General features: G+C 41.1%; 1 protein-coding gene across 1 annotated transcript; it reads right to left on the bottom strand.

The window, feature by feature from the left end:
- Positions 1–1,949: 1,949 nt before the first annotated feature.
- On the bottom strand, positions 1,950–15,373 carry LOC100563136 (cholinesterase). Its single transcript, XM_003217955.4, has 5 exons — positions 15,226–15,373; positions 8,046–9,531; positions 6,021–6,172; positions 3,785–3,896; positions 1,950–2,083 (listed from the first exon to the last, which is right to left on the bottom strand). The coding sequence occupies exons 2-4, from the start codon at positions 9,521–9,523 to the stop codon at positions 3,829–3,831; spliced, it is 1,698 nt and encodes a 565-aa protein (XP_003218003.3). The 5' UTR covers positions 9,524–9,531; positions 15,226–15,373; the 3' UTR covers positions 1,950–2,083; positions 3,785–3,828.
- Between the last annotated feature and the right edge of the window lie 4,328 nt (positions 15,374–19,701).

The raw sequence follows: 19,701 nt of genomic DNA, 5'->3' as shown, positions 1-19,701 counted from the left end.
CTGCTACATGGCTTCTCCACTCCTTTGAACCTTTGATCAACCGATCAGCTGGACTCTGGGCTCCTGCTCTCCGCGGGTCTTTTCTGCCACAGAGCCAGTCTCACAACAAGGGTGGGGTTGGGGTCAGTGCTCGACATCATTATGATTTCATGGAGGTTTTCTGTGAGTGTTAGGATTTCACATTTTCTTTCAACTAAGGGGGAGGTTATGTACTGAGCTTGGAAAGGTAGCTTTTTTGGACGCCAACAGCCAGAATCCCCCAGTCAGTGACCATGCGGACTAACAGACTCTGAACGCTATGGTGTAAAGAAAGCACTTTCCCCAAATGTTAAGCATGCTCTTGTAGCCATGTGTTTAGCTGTGTTGAAAAATAAATTAGCACACATCTTTGTAACTGTATTTGAATTAAGTTTCTTTACCAGATGCAGGAAGCATGGCTAGCATGCACTCAAACACAGGGGCCCCTGGAACCTTCCAAGATGGCACCTCCACCCATCACCAAGAAACCTGCTGCCTCCATTGAGACCACCAATAATCCTCCCACCTTCCAAGGTTTCTGACATCTTTAAGCAATTCTGATGGGAAATATAATGTAGTGGAAATTTGTGCACCTTGTTTTCTATTAGAAAGACATGCTTAAAAGCCTATGAGCTTATTCTGCTAGAAAACATAACATGCACACTCGCCTCATAGCAGACATGGAATGGGACCCAAGAGGAGAATCTCCATAGGCCAGATGAAGAAACTTCATGGGCTGGTTTAATTCAGAGACTGCCACTCCATAGTGGCAGTCATTGACTGCCACTCCCATCCTTAATTTATAATGGCCAGTGTTAGATGGTTACCATAATGTGCCACTGGAAAACAGACTTTGCATCTGTAGCCAGTGTCAGATGGAAGACATTGTGCACTACATGCTAAACTGCCCTTTTTATAGTGCCCAAGAGAAAGATATTTGAAACCCCTGCTGATAAAAGACAATGGCAACTCTCTTGTAAGAACTGAACAGTTTTTCCTAAGTGACTCAAATGATTATGTAATATATGACATGGCGCTCTTTGCTTTGTCTGCAAAAACGATCAGAAAGAAAGAGCTCGATAAAATTGTCATCTGCTACGGAGAGTGAAAGGAATAATTTGACACACACACACCTAGTTACTATCGATAATTCATATTAATTTTTGCTCTTTGTGTAAGCATAAAGCTCACTTAGGTTTGTTATCTTTTGTTTCCTGTTTGCTTCAAGGGCACAATTCTTTGCATACTGCACCTGTACCTTTTTGTCATGGCCTTGAGCTGGTACAACAATCTATTTGATACATCATAGTGGTCCAAAAGAGCCACTTTTAAAAATGAAAATGGTTAAACAGCAGGGAAAACCAAGAAAAGTGACAGATTGGCAACAAGTAGAGAATTATATAAATAGAAAGGAGAAAAATAAAAATAAAAAATATGAAAAAAGATAATACACCAAATAAAATACTAGTTAGATATACTCCCTAGTGAATATAAGTGAATGAAGACTGAGAAAGAAGAAACAACAAATGAAACACACCTCGCTGGAAGAAGCTGGGAAGACCCAGACCTTTTTATTATTTTATTTTTACTTCTAAATTTTTCTTTTTTTCTTTTTCTTTTTTAATTTCTTGACTCTCCCCACAATATCCCCATTTCCCAATTTCTCCCTTTTCTTTTCTTTTTTTTACCAAAATGTATGGAAAACCCACAATAAAGATTTTTTTTTAAAGTTGACTTTCTGGTCATTTTTGGTTTTAGGTAAATGGATGAGCTCAGCTGTGTAATTTGCCACAACTTCTTCCTTCCTGCACAAAAAATATGATACAATGGATACAGCGGAAGGTCCTGGGATAAAGATATTGTCTGGACGGGCCCCAAGGGTCACCCTATGTTGGAAAAGACTTGAAGGTATACGACAAAAACAGCAACAGTTTATTTGCATACTACTTTTTATTTCATAAATTGCAGATCAATGAACTTTAAAATTTCAGGCAGCTATCTTCATGGATGACTTTAGGCTTAGCTTCAGAGACAGAACCATTATGAAAGCCATTAGAACATTCACCTATAATTTTAAAGAAGATAACATAACATTAAATAGTATATAGGAATTGCCGCATTTACTCGAATCTAGTGATCTGGTAAATCGAATCAAATGTAATGCGCTCCTCAATTTTCAAAAGCCCAAAACAAAAAAACAAAAACAAAAAAACAACAACCACATTTGCTGATGAATGTCACAGTGGCAAAAAGTGCACTCTTTGTAATTTGGCCAAAAAAGGTATGCATTACAGGTGCTGCATGCTTAGAATTGCTTCTTTAAAAACCAAATCTGGAGTCCAGTAACACCAAATCTTCCAGCAATTGAAAGGAAAACCAGAGAAACAGGTAATCCTTCCCTCAAAGAGCTCCTCCTGCTTAGTCTGCCTCAGCTTCCCTGGGTGAATTTATGCTATTGGAAGAACACAGCTTGATACAAGTTTAATTGCCCTGGCTCAATGCTATGGAATCCTGGGAGTTGTAGTTCTATGAGCTCTTTAGCTTTCTCTGCCAAAGAGGACTGGTGCCTTCTCAAACTACAAATCCCAGGATTCCTTACACTGAATAATGACATTCATAGGGCCCTTCCACACAGCCCTGTATACCAGAATATCAAGGCAGATAATCCATAATATCTGCTTTGAACTGGGTTATCTGAGTCCACACTGCCACATATTCCAGTTCAATGTGGATTTTATACAGCTGTATGGAAGAGGCCTAAGTGTTATCAAACAGCATACATTCTTACAGTATAGGTGCATCCTAGGTGATTCCAAAGTCAGTCCTTGGGTGAATCTACACTGGGATTAATGCAATCTGACACCACTTTCACTGCTATGGCCCAATGCTATGGAATCATGGGAGCAGGGAGGCAGAAAATGTTTTAAAAGCAAGTAACTTCCTTCTCTGTGTCTTTTCCTTCTTTTCCTCATGGCTGTTCTGTATCTGCAAGCCTAATGGCGCTTCAGAAGCAACTTCTCCTTTTCCTTTGGCTGGGCACTTAGGTTATCGTAATACAGTAGAATCTCGCTTATCCAATCTTCACTTATCCAATGTTCTGTATTATCCAATATAGTCTGCTAAATTTGTAAATGCAGTAATTACTACATAACGTTACAGTGTATTAAACTGCTTTTTCTTTTGATTTGTTGTAAAACATGATGTTTTGGTGCTTAATTTGTAAAATCATAACTTAATTTGATATTTAATAGGCTTTTCCTTAATCCCTCCTTATTATCCAACATTTTCGCTTATCCAACATTCTGCCGGCCCGTTTATGTTGGATAAGTGAGACTCTACTGTACTCAAAACGAAGTCGCAGCCTAATTTTGGCAATGTGTTTTAGCCAAAAAAGATGTGCATTAGACTTGAGTAAATACATTTCAAGAGAGCCCTTGGAAACTGATCTAATTTTCTGGAAAATATCATATAAGAACGGATCTGATTTTATGTTTGAAATGTTTATTTTTAATTCATAATGTATTTGAATAGTTTTAACTGTTTTATGTGCTGTTTTATATTGGTTTGTATGGGCATCTAATTGTTGCCACTGTTGTAAGCCGCCCTGAGTCCCTTCGGGTAAGAAGGGCGGGATATAAATGTGAGAAATAAATAATAATTAATATAACTGGATGTATGTTTTTTTAATGTATGTATTTCCTTTGCTCATATTTCTTTGTTCACCTTCTGCCCTTTCCACCCTTCTCTTTTCATTTCTTCCTTTTACCTTATTCAACCTCATTTGCTAGAACTGCATGCAAATTCCTTTGGTTATGCTGAAGCCCCATTTGCTACGTCCTTCTCATGGTCTGATGAAATGCAGTGTCCTTTAAGTTGTTCTGCAAAAGAAAAGCAAAAAAATTAAAGCTGATAGAGTCAACTGAATATTTTACTACATTCTACTTATTATAATTGCAATTGCTGCTTTTGATTAGAAAGTCCAGAGGCTGTGGATGTCTGTTCTTAATTCTTGCAACAGTTTAATGTGACTTTAACTGTTATGACTCATATTTAAACATTTCATAAATTATTTTGATGCTTTAAAAAGGAAAGGGGAGAGAGTGAATCTAGTAGCACTTTTATTATGATTTGATTTATTTTAACCTGAGATCTTATGTTTTCAGATGCACTGAAAGACTATAAGGCAGTGGTTCTCAACCTTCCTAATGCTGCGACCGCTCAACACAGCTCCTCATGTTGTGGTGACCCCCAAACATAAAATTGTTTTTGTTGCTACTTCATAACTGTAATTTTGCTACTGTTATTAATCGTAATGTAAATATCTGATATGCAGGATGTATTTTCATTCACTGGACCAAATTTGGCACAAATTCCCAATATGCCCAAATTTGAATACTGGTGGGGTTGGACGGGGGATGATTTTGTCATTTGAGAGTTGTAGTTGCTGGGATTTATAGTTCATGTACAGTCAAAGAGCATTCTGGACATCATCAGCGATGAAATTGAACCAAACTTGGCACACAGAATTCCCATGACCAACAGAAAATACTGGAAGGGTTTGTTGGGCATTTTCCTTGAGTTTTGGAGTTGTAGTTCACCTACATCCAGAGAGCACTGTGGACTAAAAAAATAAGATCTAGACCAAACTTAGCACGAATTTACAATATGTCCAAATGTGAACACTGGTGGAGCTTGGGGAAAATAGACCTTGATATTTGGGAGTTGTAGTTGCTGGGGTTTATAATTCACCTACAATCAAAGAGCCCCTTGAACCCCACCATCGACAGAATTGGGCCAAACTTCCCACACAGAACCCAATGACCAACTGAAAGTATTGGAGGGATTTGGGAGGAATTGACAGTGATTTAGGGGAGATGTAGTTCACCTACCTCTAGAGAGCACTGTGAACCCAAACAACAATGAATCTGTACCAAATTTTGCACAAATACCTATGTGTTTTCTGATGGTCTTTGGCAACCTCTCTGACACCCAGCTTGCGAACCCCCCAGAGGTCCCAACCCCCAAGTTGAGAAATGCTGCTCTAAGGAAATTGATCCAAATCACAAAAAAACAGGCTAGCTATAGCTAAACGAGCTGCTGGATTTCTTCTTCCTCCCATTCCAATAACATGCCTATATTTTTCAACACTGCTGCAGTTTAATGCTTAATAAATTATTAGGATGTATTTGCAGAGTTAATGCAGTTTGATACCACTTTTGCTGCCATGGCTCAATGCTATGGAATCATGGGGTTGGCAGCTTGGTAAGGCACCAATGCTCTTTGGCAGAGAGGGTAAAACCTTGCAAAATTGCAACTTCCATGCTGCCATAGCATTTTGCCATGGAAGTTTAAAGTGGTGTCAGACTGCATTAACTCTACAGTTTAGATGCGCAGCGTAGAGGCATCCAGCCCTCTTCTAACAATGTAGTGCCTTGCAACAGTCAACCACAGCAGCTGGCCATCACAAGTTCCTCACTGCCAAGAAAGAGCTGGGTGCTTCTTCAGAAATTGGTGTGGCTTCCTGACTTCAAAGGTACGCCTAGGAGGGCCCTTTCGGTCATTGCAATGATGCAACATCCATATATGTTAATCTCAACATTTATAATGTCCTAAATCCAGCTTACAGTATCATAACTATGAAACAGAATACCAACCCAAGTCTTACAATCCTATAGAACCAGCGAATATCAACCAAAACAGCCCAGGTTGGGGTATGTGCTGGCGTTGTTACCAGGGTGTTTAAAAATATTCAATGACAACCAAAATCCTGCATCAGAGGCTATGATTCATAACTCTCAGTTTTGCAGCTGTGTCCCTGGCAGGAGAAAGCATATTGTGGGGAATCCTGCTTGATGCCCTGTTGCTCAGCAGGAATCCCATTGTGCAATGAGTCTCATGGCATTCTGGTGGGCACTATGATTATGGCAAAAATAATAGCCAGCATAAAATTATTTTTATAGTGGTGGGAAATATGTGGTGGGGAATTTTGGCTCACTTCTTACTTGCATATGACTGGTGGGTTGCCGGAAAATTGCATTGGACAGGTGCTATTGGCATGGTCCGAGGTGCTTCTATGTCGATGTGGAAGACATTCTGCTCTGTAGCATTGTAGAGTGGCCATTGTACCACGCTGGGTTTAGATCCAGTGGGATTCCTATCAAAAGAAATTAAAAAATCAATAGGCATTTTTTTAAAAAAAAAGCCAATGCAATTCTAGGCTGCATCAATAGGAGTGCCGTGTCTTGACTGAGGGGAGTAATGGTGCTCCTCTATTCTGCTTTGGTCACATCTCACCTGGAATACTGTGTCCAGTTCTGGGCACCACAATTAAAGGAGGATATTAACAATCTGGAAGGTGTCCAGTGAAGACTGATCAAAATAAGGAAAGGCCTGGAACCCAAGCCCTGTGAGGACCAGCTTAGAGAGCTGGATATATGTAGCTTGGAAAAGAAAAGGATAAGAGGGGACATAACAGTGATATTTGAAAAGATGTCATAAGGAAGTTTGTTTTCTGCTGCTCTAAGGTGCTTCCAGACAGCACCAAATCACAGGTTTTAGTGAGGGGCAAAAAGTCCCAGGACTTCAGAAGAGGTCCATATACAGACCTGTTGGTCCCGGGATTTCTGTCTCCGTCATCCACACTTTCTGCTTTGTTATGAGATTTAGAGGCTTCCAAGATGGCCACCACAGGATGTTCAATGAAAATTTCAGCTTTTTAAAAAAAATCCAAGATGCAAATATGTGGAAATGCGAATAGCTGCAAAAGTTTGTTCTTTGTCCTGGCCAGAGAAACTGTGCCCTCCAGACATTTCATAAAGTATCTGCCACACAAACAAACCTAATGGGGTAGAATCACTTCTGCCCAAGTCAGCACTACACAATCAAACAGGAACACACATTCTAAAGCCAGGAACAAAACTTTGTCATTATTACTATCATTATTTAGAGCCTGGCTGCCTGGCCATATGTCCAGACAGATTTGGTTGTGTACTTGTGGCATGGAACAACAGGATGATGTTTCTGGGTTATACATGTCTGTTCCTATTAGCCACCTGCATGACCTTGGCTCTACATATTTGCATTCCTCTCCACATGGCGATGTTCCAAGAGCCAGTAGTAAGTTTTTGCCATTTACTAAACTGTACCCATATTGTCAGCATACATCCAATGAGGAACCGACATGCATAATCCGGCAACATCATCCTGTTGTTCCCTGGCACCAGCACACCACGAAACCTGTCTGCACAGATGGCCATACAATAAGGTCTGAGTAATTATAGTAATGACAACATACTGTTCCTGGTTTGAAAGTGTCTGTTCCTGTTTATTGTGTACTACTTACTGTGAAAGGACTTGTTGCACCCCAGGAACTTTGTTTTTCTGCCACAAATTTAATTAAACAGGTGAAGAACAAAGTTCCTCTTTCCAGGACAAAGTTTTTGCCTTCTACTCAAGTGTCACCTTCTTTTTAGGAACCAATCGATCAGGAACAAACATGTAAAACCCAGGAACAAACCCAGATTTTTAAAAATCCAATGTTTTCCAATTGCAGGGACATAGAGACATGCGAAGATATGCACATTCCTCTAAAACCAGGATGTTCTCATGCCTGGAAATCTCGCTGGTTTTGCCTATTGTAGCGATTGCTTCCATATATACAGGGAATAGTGTCTGGCCACCCTCCATTTTGCTGTGGAAGCTCCTAGGATAAACGTACTGTCTGGTTGGGCCCCTAGAGACTAGGACATTGAACAACATTGGGCTGGATGACCGTGATCTCTTCCAACATTATGATTCTATGAAACTCAGAAAGGATGGAACCAGCCTGATTTCCCTTGTAAAGGAATTCCACAATTAGGCTATGGAAAAAATCCCAAAATTTATGCCTACTAGCTTAATGCCATGGGGTGGTGGGATAGGTAATAGGGTCTTCACTAGAGATCATAAATGTAGCAAGCATGTGGGATGTGAAGTGTGTCCAAAATACAGGATTAAGGGACATATAACAGAAACAGTTCATGTCTTACCCACTTCTGGCAAACTCTGCCCAGTACCACATTAACCTCCGGCTCAGTGCAACATCAGCTTTTGTAATTGTCTCATTGTTCGTTAGTACGGATGAAAATGTCCCAAACAGGTAAGGCACCTCAACTCCATGCGGTGCACCCATCCACTCGGGCCAAAGAGGGCCAAAGATGGGGTGATTAAAAGAATAAACATAGACAGGACTTCCAGAGGTTCCCATTTTTGAAGTGACTTCAACTAGTGGACACAAAAAATAATAATCTCGGTATAAATGAGACAAAGCACTGTGGTACTGTCCTGGCCCATGTGTGTCTTCACTGTACTTCTTTGCTAAAGCTTTGACAATACTATCTTCAACCTTCTGATGGAACACCATATTTATCGCTTGCACAAGCTCCTCCCAGGTCAGTATTCCCCCATTGTTAAGGATGTTAGAATTAGCAAATACAGTAAAGATGGACCCTTCATCTCTGGTGATGCCTAGGAGTAGTGGTTTGTCATGACTGAGCCCTGTCTCTTTAAGCTTTTCTGCCTCTTTAGGTAGAAAGTCTCCATCTAAAGTGGGTCCTTGGAATTTCTCCACAAGATAAAACTCATCCTTCTCAGGATTTGCCTTCCGTAAGCAATTCATCACATTATGTAGACAGCTCTCCATGTCACTGTGATTTCCTTGTTCACAATTCAGAATCTCAGATAACTTCATGGCTGCCCACATGGATTCATTAGGATGCCTCCAAGCCCAGGGGGCATTGGGAAGTCCACTCTGAATGACTGCATGGGTAAAGAGAGGTTGGCTTGCTGGTGAAAGGAGATGGAAACCTACAGATGCCGCTCCAGCACTATGTCCAAGGAGTGTCAAGTGAGCAGGATCACCCCCAAAAGCAGCTGCATTCTCCTTTATCCATTTCATGGCCAAATTCTGGTCCCACAGTCCCATGTTCCCTGGGGCTTCTGGTGGGAGGAAGAGAAAGCCCAGAACCCCAAGGCGATAATTCATGGAAGCCACAATGACATTCTCAGCAGCAGCTAGAAAGGCTCCATTGTATAAGTCCAGAGAGCTGGCACCAGCAACAAAGCCCCCACCATGGATCCAAAGAAGCACAGGAACTGGTGTGGAGGGCCGTGGGTCAGGCACCCAGATGTTGAGGAAAAGGCAGTCCTCTGAGTGAGGCTTCTTCGCAACCCACATATCTGCAAATGTAAAGTTGAAATGATTTTTTTGGTGGCAAGGGCTTCCATAACTAGTGGCCTCCAAGACTTGACTCCATGGCTGATGGGGAAGGGGCTTCTGAAAACGCAACTTCCCCAATGGAGGCTCAGCATAAGGAATGCCCAGGTAGGCTGTCACAGTTCCAGAATTGGTCGGGACTTTTTTCCCTTTAATGGGCCCACTGCTGGTGTTGACAAGGGTGTCGTCCTCTTCAGAAGCAGAACTGGAAATGAGGAGGAAGAGGAAGATTGCAGGGAGGAGAGTGGGCATTGCAGCAGCTGGAAGACATAACCAAGGAGTAGAAGATACATTTTGATTTTGATTTAACACACATACTTCAACTGGAATCCTATTTATTAATCCATTTAAACAGGCTCATTGAAAAATGTGTCAACAATATAAGTAAATCCCACTGCTTCAAATTGGGACCACCAAAAAGATTTATGCCATGACCTCTTTTTAAAAATATAAAATCTTGGCCATTAGCTATAGAGGACAGAGGAGAGATCTATTACACTGTCATATAATGCAGTTTGAAAATGCATTATATGGTCAGTGTAGACTCATAAAACACAAGTTCAACTGTGATGAATTACATTATATGAGCTTACACATCTACTGATGTTTTTAAAATTGTATTATTTTGACTTTTATGCTATACTAGCTTGGGTACCCGGCAAGGTTATTTGAAAAGGGCCTTGTTAGTTTTTGGATATCAGGTAATATCAGTTTGGTCATATGTTACGCTATTTCTAAGGGAAAAAACACCATTGTTCCTGTTGTTGTTTTTTTTAATTAATGCTCCCATTAGAAAATACAGAAGGATGTGGGTGAACTACAGTTCCCAAAAATCTTGGGTCAATTCCCGGCCCCGTCAAACTCCGCCAGTATACACACTTGGCCACGTTGGGTCTGTGTGCCAAATGTGGTCAAGATCCGACGTCAGCTGGGTTTGTATACTCTGGGTCTGTGTGCCAAGTTTGGTCCAGATCTGTCATTGGTGGGGTTCAGAGGGCTCACAGAATACAGGTGAACTATAACTCCCAGAGTTAAAGATCTTACCCCAAAGTATTCCCAGTTGGCCATGTTCAATTTGGGTGCCAAGTTCGGTCCAGATCTGTCATCAGATAGGTTCAGTGTTCTCTGAATACGGGTGAACTATAACTCCTGGATGTCAAGGTCAGCCACCCCCAAACCACACCAGTTGTTGGTCGTGTTGGGTGTTTGTGCCAAGTTAGGTCCAGGTCCATCATTGGTGGGGTTCAGAGGGCTCTTAGATTGCAGGTGAACTATCTATCCCAGTCCCTACAACTCCTATTAAGGAAGAGGCAGTGGTCATGCATATTCCATACAAATGGAGAGAGAAAGGGACACTGGGATGTGGCACTCGCTATAGCCTGCAATGTTCTGGAGGGAGGGTTCTGGTGCCTCCCAAGCACTGTGGGTTAAAGCTGTTTATGGAAGTCAGAAGCTTCCTCTGCCACATACGCACATACACTTTTTCACTTTTATTATGTTTATAGATGTGTTACAGGGGTTGTTATTATAATTTTATGTTACTTGCTTATACTTATGTACTTGTTCATACTTATGTGCCATATTTTACTTGCTGTATGTTATATGTGGGAACCTCTGGTGGCGCAGCAGGTTAAACCACTGAGCTGCTGAACTTGCTGGCCGAAAGGTCAGCGGTTTGAATGCAGAGAGCGGGATGCGTTCCTGCTCTTAGCCCCAGCTTCTGCCAACCTAGCAGTTTGAAAACATGCAGATATGAGTAGATCAATAGGTACCACCTTGGCGGGAAGGTAACAGCGCTCCATGCAGTCATGCCGGCCACATGACCATGGAGGTATCTATGGACAATGTTGGCTCTTCAGCTTAGAAATGGAGATGAGCACCAACCCCCAGAGTCAGACACAACTAGACCATGTCAGGGGGAAACCTTTACCTTACCTATGTTATATGTACACCTTGGAGTACCTTTGTAAGCCATCCTGAGTCCCTTCGGGGAGATGGTAATGGGATATAAATAAAGTTTATTATTTTATTATTACACTGACCACATAATGCAAATTGCATTATATGGCAGTATAGATCCAGCCTTAGTCTTTCCTCCATTTCCTCCCCCACCCTGAATATCAGGGGATTATATTTTATACTTCATTTATAGAGACCTGGGAATTAGCAAGGGATACACAACTCAGTTATGGGACTGAGGAAGGAGTACTGGCATTTTTGGGTGCAATTTCTACTATATCAAGAAATGCAAACCACTCCACTTGTATCAAGGCTATCAGGCACTTCTTCAGGAACAATTGTTCTAAGATAACTGCGCCATAACTCAACAAAACACATGTTTGTCTTATTCTGTGTTGCAGCAAATCATACCAAGAATCTTAGGATTTTATAGGATTCAGAGAGTTGTAATCTAAAAAGTAATCTGTCTGCACTCTGGCAAAATATGCTGTTCTGGAATACATAGGTAATCCCGATCCTTCTGTAGATAGTTGAGGCTGTTAATATCATTTAATTGCTTCTGTAACAATCTTTTCCATACTTTCTTGATATTGCAGTCCCATGTAATCCTCTGCTGCCCACTTTTTCAGCTGCTTAAAAATGTTCCAGTTTCTCTCTCCTCTCATGTTCTTTTTTGACCACAATGTATTTCAATTGCTGCAAAGTGATTTGAAGTACAAAAGTAGCTTGTACATGTTTAATTTGGGGGGGGGGGGGGGAGAGAGAGATAAGAAGATCTGACTTCCTCAGTAGGTTCAGGCAAAAAAAAAAAAACATCTGCTGTGGTCTGTTTTAGCTTATGTGTTCTTTCTCTGTAACATTTTCCATCTTGACCACACTGACATTGCTCAGTCACATCTGTTCTGAAATGTTGGACAGAATGCTTTTCCTCAAACAATCCACAAAAGTGTGTTGAATTCTCAATTAACAAACTTTCAATAGCTGCCACAAGATCCCAGGGTGACCTTTTCAAAAATTAAAATAGTCTGCTGCTAATACTACTACTACTACTACTACTACTACTACTACTACTACTACTATGAATAATAATAATAATAATAATAATAATAATAACAACAACAACAACAACAACAACAACAACAGACATCACAGTTGTGGAAAAGAAAAAGGTTTGGATCATTGATGTCACCATCCCAGGTGACAGTCGCATTGACGAAAAACAACAGGAAAAACTCAGCCGCTATCAGGACCTCAAGATTGAACTTCAAAGACTCTGGCAGAAACCAGTGCAGGTGGTCCCGGTGGTGATGGACACACTGGGTGCCATCCCAAAAGATCTCAGTTGGCATTTGGAAACAATAGACATTGACAAAATTACAATCTGCCAACTGCAAAAGGCCACCTTACTGGGATCTGCGCGCATCATCCGAAAATACATCACACAATTCTAAACACTTGGGAAGTGTTCAACTTGTGATTTTGTGATACGAAATCCAGCATATCTATCTTGTTTGCTGTGTCATACAACGTCGTTGTGTCAATAATAATAATAATAATAATAATAATAATAATAATAATAGGATATTAAGAAATATATTGCAGTCAATCCTCCACACTTTCAAGTTCAACTTCACAGATTTGATTCTTTGCAGATTTTATTAATAGGTTTTCTCTCAGAATCTCCAGGTCCTTCCACTGAAAATTGACCATAGACTTGTGCTGAAGGAACAAACAATTCCCAGGGCTCATCTGCACAGGCTCAATGGTTTAGCTCTGAATTAAAGAAAGTCAGAGGATGATGCTCTAGAGTTTGGTCAGTCTCCCCTCCTCCTTCCTGGTTGCATGTGCTATAGTCAGTGTGGGATGCAAGCAATGGCAGATTTCATGAAGCTCTGCGGTGACAGCAATAGGGATGGTAAGGTGACAGCCTTGCGGGGCCAAACCAATGTTTGGCCCTTCCACAAGTTGGGGACAGAGTGTGTGGACACCTCTGGGGTCAGTCCAGATGTGCCTTTAGGTGACCTGTCAGGTAAAAAAAAGTGGGATTTATTATTTGTAGGGTTTTTTTGACTTTTGCAGAAATTCTTCACCCTAACCCCTGAAAGTGGATGATCTACCATGTTTATTCATTAACTGAACTATTTCTAGCTTGACCTATATCAGTTGTGAGAATAGATTTGCACATATGAGGGATGATCTCAGTTGGTGCCCAGATATGGGGATAGTGGGCTTTACTTCTTTGTTGGTTCTGATCCAAATTACAGTATGCTCCTACTACTAACATTTGGATTACCCAACACGAATGGCTAGCAAGGGAGACATGTTCCAAACTGCAACCACAGTATGGGTTACAAAGGATTAAAGTTGCAATTTTCTTTTAAGAAAATTTATCCAACTGCTATTGGTTTTTTCTAGTCCAGGCCTCAAAGCCTTACATTTCAACCCCAAGGAAAAGTGTTCAGCACCAGACAGCAAAGGAAAGTCCATCCATTCAGGGATGCATAGAGCATGATAACACTAACTGCATGGTTCATGTATCTTCTTCCAACTGCTAAGATTTCTCCTTCTACTCACTACTGAAGAGACAGGAGATCTGTCCCTAATTTCACTGGCCAACCCTATGTTCAGAGATATTCCTTTATCATTTCAAACTCTCCATAACAATCTCTCTTCTCAGGTTATATACAAAGGTGTGTGTAGGTCAAGTGTACATACATTCCAAATGTTTTGGGGTGTGGGCACACCTTCAACTCAATGTGGTCCTTTATTTTTAAATATTGCCAGACTGCCAAAGATCTCTGAGCCAAACAACAACTATTTGAAATAATTTCAGATATTCTAAAAACAATATAAACTGTCCAAAACAATGTAAAGCATTATACATAATAAGGCAACGTTTAAATTCCATGAAATTATTTAAAATTGGAGGGGTTTCCTGTCATAGAAGGAATTCCTAAAAAGGTTGCTTGTTTGGTTTGGTAAGTAGCAATACCTACTGAAATTCTGGCAATCCTAGAACTAGAGTAACCATTCAAAATCAGTTGGCCAGCAAGGCAAGCAATACACATGTATGTGTCCTGAAATACATGTACACATCAATGCAAAAACACATACTACAGACTACAGAAGAGTAGCCATGCCCTGAGATCAGGAAGATTGTTTCCCCCATGTCTCTGCATATTTATTTATTTATTTATTTACAGCATTTATATTCCACCCTTCTCACCCCGAAGAGGATTCAGGGCGGATCAGATTACACATATAGGCAAACATTCAATGCCTATTAACATAGAACAAAGACAAGACAAACATAGGCTCCGAGCCGGGCCTCGAACTCATGACCTCCTGGTCAGAGTGATTCATTGCAGTGATTGATTGCAGCTGCTCTCCAGCCTGCACCACAGCCCGAGCCCGGGCTATATGCATAACATATTCCTCCCATGGTGAGGGTGCAGAGAAGAGTTCTTACAGTGGATGCCAGAATGTGTGTGTGTGTGTGTGTGTGTGTGTGTGTGTGTGTGTGTGTGTGTATGCCCCATCTACACTGCCATACAATTTGAATTTTCACTACATGGCAGTGTAGATGAACCCATAGAGCAGTGGTTCTCAACCTGTGGGTTCCCAGATGTTTTGGTCTTCAACTCCCAGAAATCCTGACAGCTGGTAAACTGTCTAGGATTTCTGGGAGTTGTAGGCCAAAACACCTGGGAACCCACAGGTTGAGAACCACTGGCATAGAGATTGATGCTCCTCCAAATATCCAGTTTTGGTTAGCCAGTGCCATTCTTTTAGCACCGGCACTGTGGTGCCCATGCTAGGATGAGAATAATGTTTCCTTCCAGAGTATCTTGAAATGCAGCTCACAGCATTCTTCACCCTTGGCTATACTGACTAGGATTGCTGTAGACTGTTGTCTAATTACATATCTGGAAGACTGTGATAAGCCCGAGGCTTGCTGTAAGTATTGATCAGCCTTTTACACCTGATGGACTCACCTCCCCGAGGGTTTGATTATCTTGCTAGTCCTTGCTGTCCCCTGTAGCTCAATCCAAATAGAACAGTTGGATGGAGAGGCTTCAGCTGTGCTTTTTAAATCTTGCAAATATCACCCAGGGAGAAGGCAGCTCCTACATGTATGTTTACAAAGGGCAATGACCATTTGGTCTCAGCCTGCTTTGTGGAAGCTTGGGTAAGAGGACATTGTGTGAGAGGTAGTTCGAGGAAAACAGTACAACAGTTACTTAACTTTCCCCACATTTCAGCCAGAGTATCCCTGAACAGCATAAAAACAAGACTCAGGGCCTACAGTAGAGTCTAACGTATTCAACATAAACAGGCCGGCAGAATGTTGGATAAGCGAATATGTTGGATAATAAGGAGGGATTAAGGAAAAGCCTATTAAACATCAAAATAGGTTATGATTTTACAAATTAAGCATCAAAACATCATGTTATACAACAAAATTGACAGAAAAAGTACTTCAATACGCAGTAATGTTATGTTGTAATTACTGTATTTAGAAATTTAGCACCAAAATATCACAATGTATTGAAAACATTGACTACAAAAATGCATTGGATAATCCAAAACATTGGATAAGTGAGTGTTGGATAAGTGAGACTACTGTACACAGCACCTAAAACACAGCATCATGGCTACATAATGGTACCTGTAAATCTGTGCTGATTCACTGCAACAGACAAAAAACATCTGGAAAATGGAATCACTGTATCGCATCACTATATATCCCTGCACTTGCGAAAAACACATGATTTTCTTCCCACCCCATTTGAGACTGCGCTAGCACACGTTCACTTTTTAAAAGCCTGAAACAGCTTGTCAGCTGATTGGGCTGTGTAGCGGACACACAACTGATTTAAAAGAAACATGAATGGGGAGTAATTCAAACTCTGAAACTCTTTATTTTAAACTTTATATTATTAAAGAGAGCTTGAATAAACAATTGAGGGAAGGGAGAAATTGGTGGAAACCACTCTGTTATGTGCTGAACCTCATATGCACACCTGTGAATCTGCTTATATTTATACTCAGACATTCGCATGTGCGCATAACTCCATATACAGTCCAGTGCATAACTGATTACAAAACCTTCTGCCGGATGTCCCCCGGTGCCCTCCTACTTCTTCCAATACAGAAGAAGCCTGTGAGAACAGCAGGTCTGTGTGGGGACCCAGGATTTTTTAAACCCCATTTGAAACCCACATTTTTGTGGGGTCAGGAAGAAAGGGCGAGCTGGAATAGAGCTGTAGTTATCAAAGTTAAGAAGTGGTCTCTTTTTCCTTTGAAAGGGGGCATTAAGTTTTAATACAAATGTAACACTACTTCTGGATGGCCAGAAGAGTCTTTGCATCTACACTCTTTGGCAGGCCTGGGCAAACTTTTTTTGTCTTGGGGCTGGATTCTGAGGACCGGGTCGAGAGGCAATGCAGCCAGGCACATGCTGAGTGGACTAATTTCTTGCTTTTGTCATTCTACTCAAAAAGGGGATGGCTACTTAAAAAAAAAATTAATGCTGACCCATAGATACGTTGTCCCAGGTTTTGTGGGCTAATTTCCAGACTAACAGTAGGTTCAGGCCCATGAAAACTCTTTGGAAGTATAAATTAAAACCCAATGAGGTTCCTTACCTGACTGACATAAGCCCCTTCCACACAGCTGAATAAAACCCCACATTATCTGCTTTGAACTGGAATATATGGCAGTGTGGACTTAGCTAACCCAGTTCAAAGCAGATATTGTGGGATGTTCTGCCTTGATATTCTGGGTTATATGGCCAGGGAAGGGCCCACAGAAGCCAGCAACTGATAATGGTGAGATAATGTGGCTCAGCATGCATCCAGACTTTAGAATTATTACAATTTGATGCCACCTGAACTGCCACGACTCCATGCTATGAGAGTTGTAATTTTACACGGTCTTTAGCCTTCTCTGCTAAAGAATGCTGGTCCCATTCCAATCTACAGATTCCAGGATTCCACTGAGTCATGGCAGTTAAAGTGGTGTTAAACTGCATTAATTCTATTATGTAGGTGCACCCTAAGTCACATGTCTTCTCATGTGTGGACTCTTCAAATTATCTACAGGCATGGTGGTGTGTGGGTGTTTACGTACACATTTATCTCACCAAGGTCTCCATTTGTGTACAGGACTCCAAGTTATTTTGCAATATATGTTATATAGTGTTCAAAGTCTGCCCCAGCAATCGTTACTGACCTGTTGACAATTTTTAATCATTACAAAATATTATTTTGCATTTAATAAAAAGAAGAAAAAAACTAGGAAGCAGGAAGCATGCTTTTTTGTTGTAGCTTTTCTCTGGGTTTTGTTTAATGAAAAAGGAACTAACCAGCTTCACCCAGGACGGAGACAGTTCCACCTTTAACACAGAATTTTGGTCTCTAAAACAGAGGCTTAAAGCTTTTATATCTTCCTTGTTCTCAATGTTCATAGATGTTTGTGGCAGGTGACATTTTTAAAAAAATTATGTCACTTAGTACAGAAGTGGGAAATGAAGAGATTTCAGCTAGGACCATGAATAAGAAGGTTGATGCCCAGTGAGCTTCTGCTAAACCAAATCAGCCAGGACAGAAAACAAACACTCTGAGTTGAAGGCAAACTACAAAGGTTTGTTACAGTTTGGCCAAAAAGGATGGAAGCACTGGCCAACACTCAAAATGTACAAGCATAACTCTATAGAAAAATACAAAACATTTTATACACTTCTGACAGCTATTCAGATTTCTCATGCCTCCTCCTGTTTGACTGAGAAACGGGTCAGCTAGGATCCACATAGAACTTGACTGGAGGTTTCCCTGACCTCACAGACAGGAAGAGGGGATTCCCATAGGGGGAAGAAGAACACCTGGTTATTGATAGGTTCTAAGATCCAATCTGTTGCAGAGACATACCTGTGGAGGTTGTGAGACTGAAGGAGACGATGATGTGGATATTAGGCATGGGCAAATTCCTCGGAATCGTCATTAATCGTAATAAAATCATATCTATTTTGGGTTCTGAATGGGGTTCCAAGGTGATTTGGCGATTCAGACTTAACCTTCTAATTTGAAGTGTTGCAGCCCATTTATTTAATGGACTCAGGAAACCTTCAGATATACGAGAAAGCATTTTAATTCAACCAAACTTTGTTTGCAGGGAAGAGCAGCCTAGCCTGGGGTTGCCTCCTTGCCCAATCAGTGCTGAGTCTTGGCAAAAAGGGAAGAACCTTTTCATCCAGGCTTAATAAAAGCTCCATAGAAAGCAACCAAGTCCTGAGCGTTTTCTCTCCTGGCTGGGGCTAGCCATGGGCTTAATAGCAGCCCCATAGAAAGCAACCAAGTCCTAAGCATTTTCCCTCTTGGCTGAGGCTAGCTATGGGCTTAATGACAGCCCCATAGAAAGCAACCAAGTCCTGAGCGTTTTCCTTCCTGGCTGTGGCTAGCCACGGGCTTAATGGCAGCCCAATAGAAAGCAACAAAGTCCTGAGCATTTTCCCTCCTGGTTGGGGCTAGCAGCGGCCCGATTTTGAGACAGCATGGTATAGTGTAGTGATTTGAGAGTTGGACTACGATTGTGGCTTGATTCCCCACTCAGCCATGGAAACCCACTGGGCGATGTTGGGCAAGTCACATTTTCTCAGACCCAGAAAACCCAATGAAGCAGGAAATAACACTTTCAAACCAGGAACAAATTTTTGTTATTTTTAACAAGGTTTTTTATTTTAAAAAACTTTGAAAATTCGCCAAAAATCTGAGGATAAGTTAAACATTCTTAGATTTGGTGAGCTAACAGTGGTAAATGTGTTCTACCACTGTAGCAAGTTTCATTAGGATAGCTCAAAAAATGAGATGGAGAGCAGCCCCTCAAGTTTCCCCATTGACAATAATGTTTTCCTTTATGCGCATGCACATTCGCCAATAACAAGGTACATACGAAGATTCAGAAGTTTTGGAAAGTTTTGAACTTTTTGCTTCAAATTCGGAAATGACTTTAGAAACGAAGCGCCAGCGCCCCCTACTTTCAAAGAGAGTTTAGAACAATGTTTTCCTGGATTGCACATGCCTAATGGATATGTAGGTGATTTCTTGATTGATTTAAGTGCCCAGTTCCAAGATGACAAAGGTGCAAGACACAGGGCCCTTCCATACAGCCATATATCCCAGAATATCAAGGCAGAGAATCCCACAATATCTACTTTGAACTGGGTTATCTGAGTCCACACTCAGATAATATGAGATTTCCTGCCTTGATATTCTGGGATATAGGGCTGTGTGGAAGGGCCTCCAGAGAACCAAGGGTGATAATCATAAGTGGCCAGAGGCTTGACTGCCCTTTCAGAAGGCCAATATATTCATATTTTGGTGTAGCCTTTCCTTCCAGGAGACCATAAGTCTTCAGTCAGGTAAGCCCTGGCAATAAAGGGATTATCTGTCTCACACAGGGCAATAGACAGA

The sequence above is a fragment of the Anolis carolinensis genome, chromosome 2 (genome assembly GCF_035594765.1).
Source record: "Anolis carolinensis isolate JA03-04 chromosome 2, rAnoCar3.1.pri, whole genome shotgun sequence".
Lineage (NCBI taxonomy): Eukaryota > Metazoa > Chordata > Lepidosauria > Squamata > Dactyloidae > Anolis > Anolis carolinensis.
This window is presented reverse-complemented; position numbering and strand designations above follow the sequence as displayed.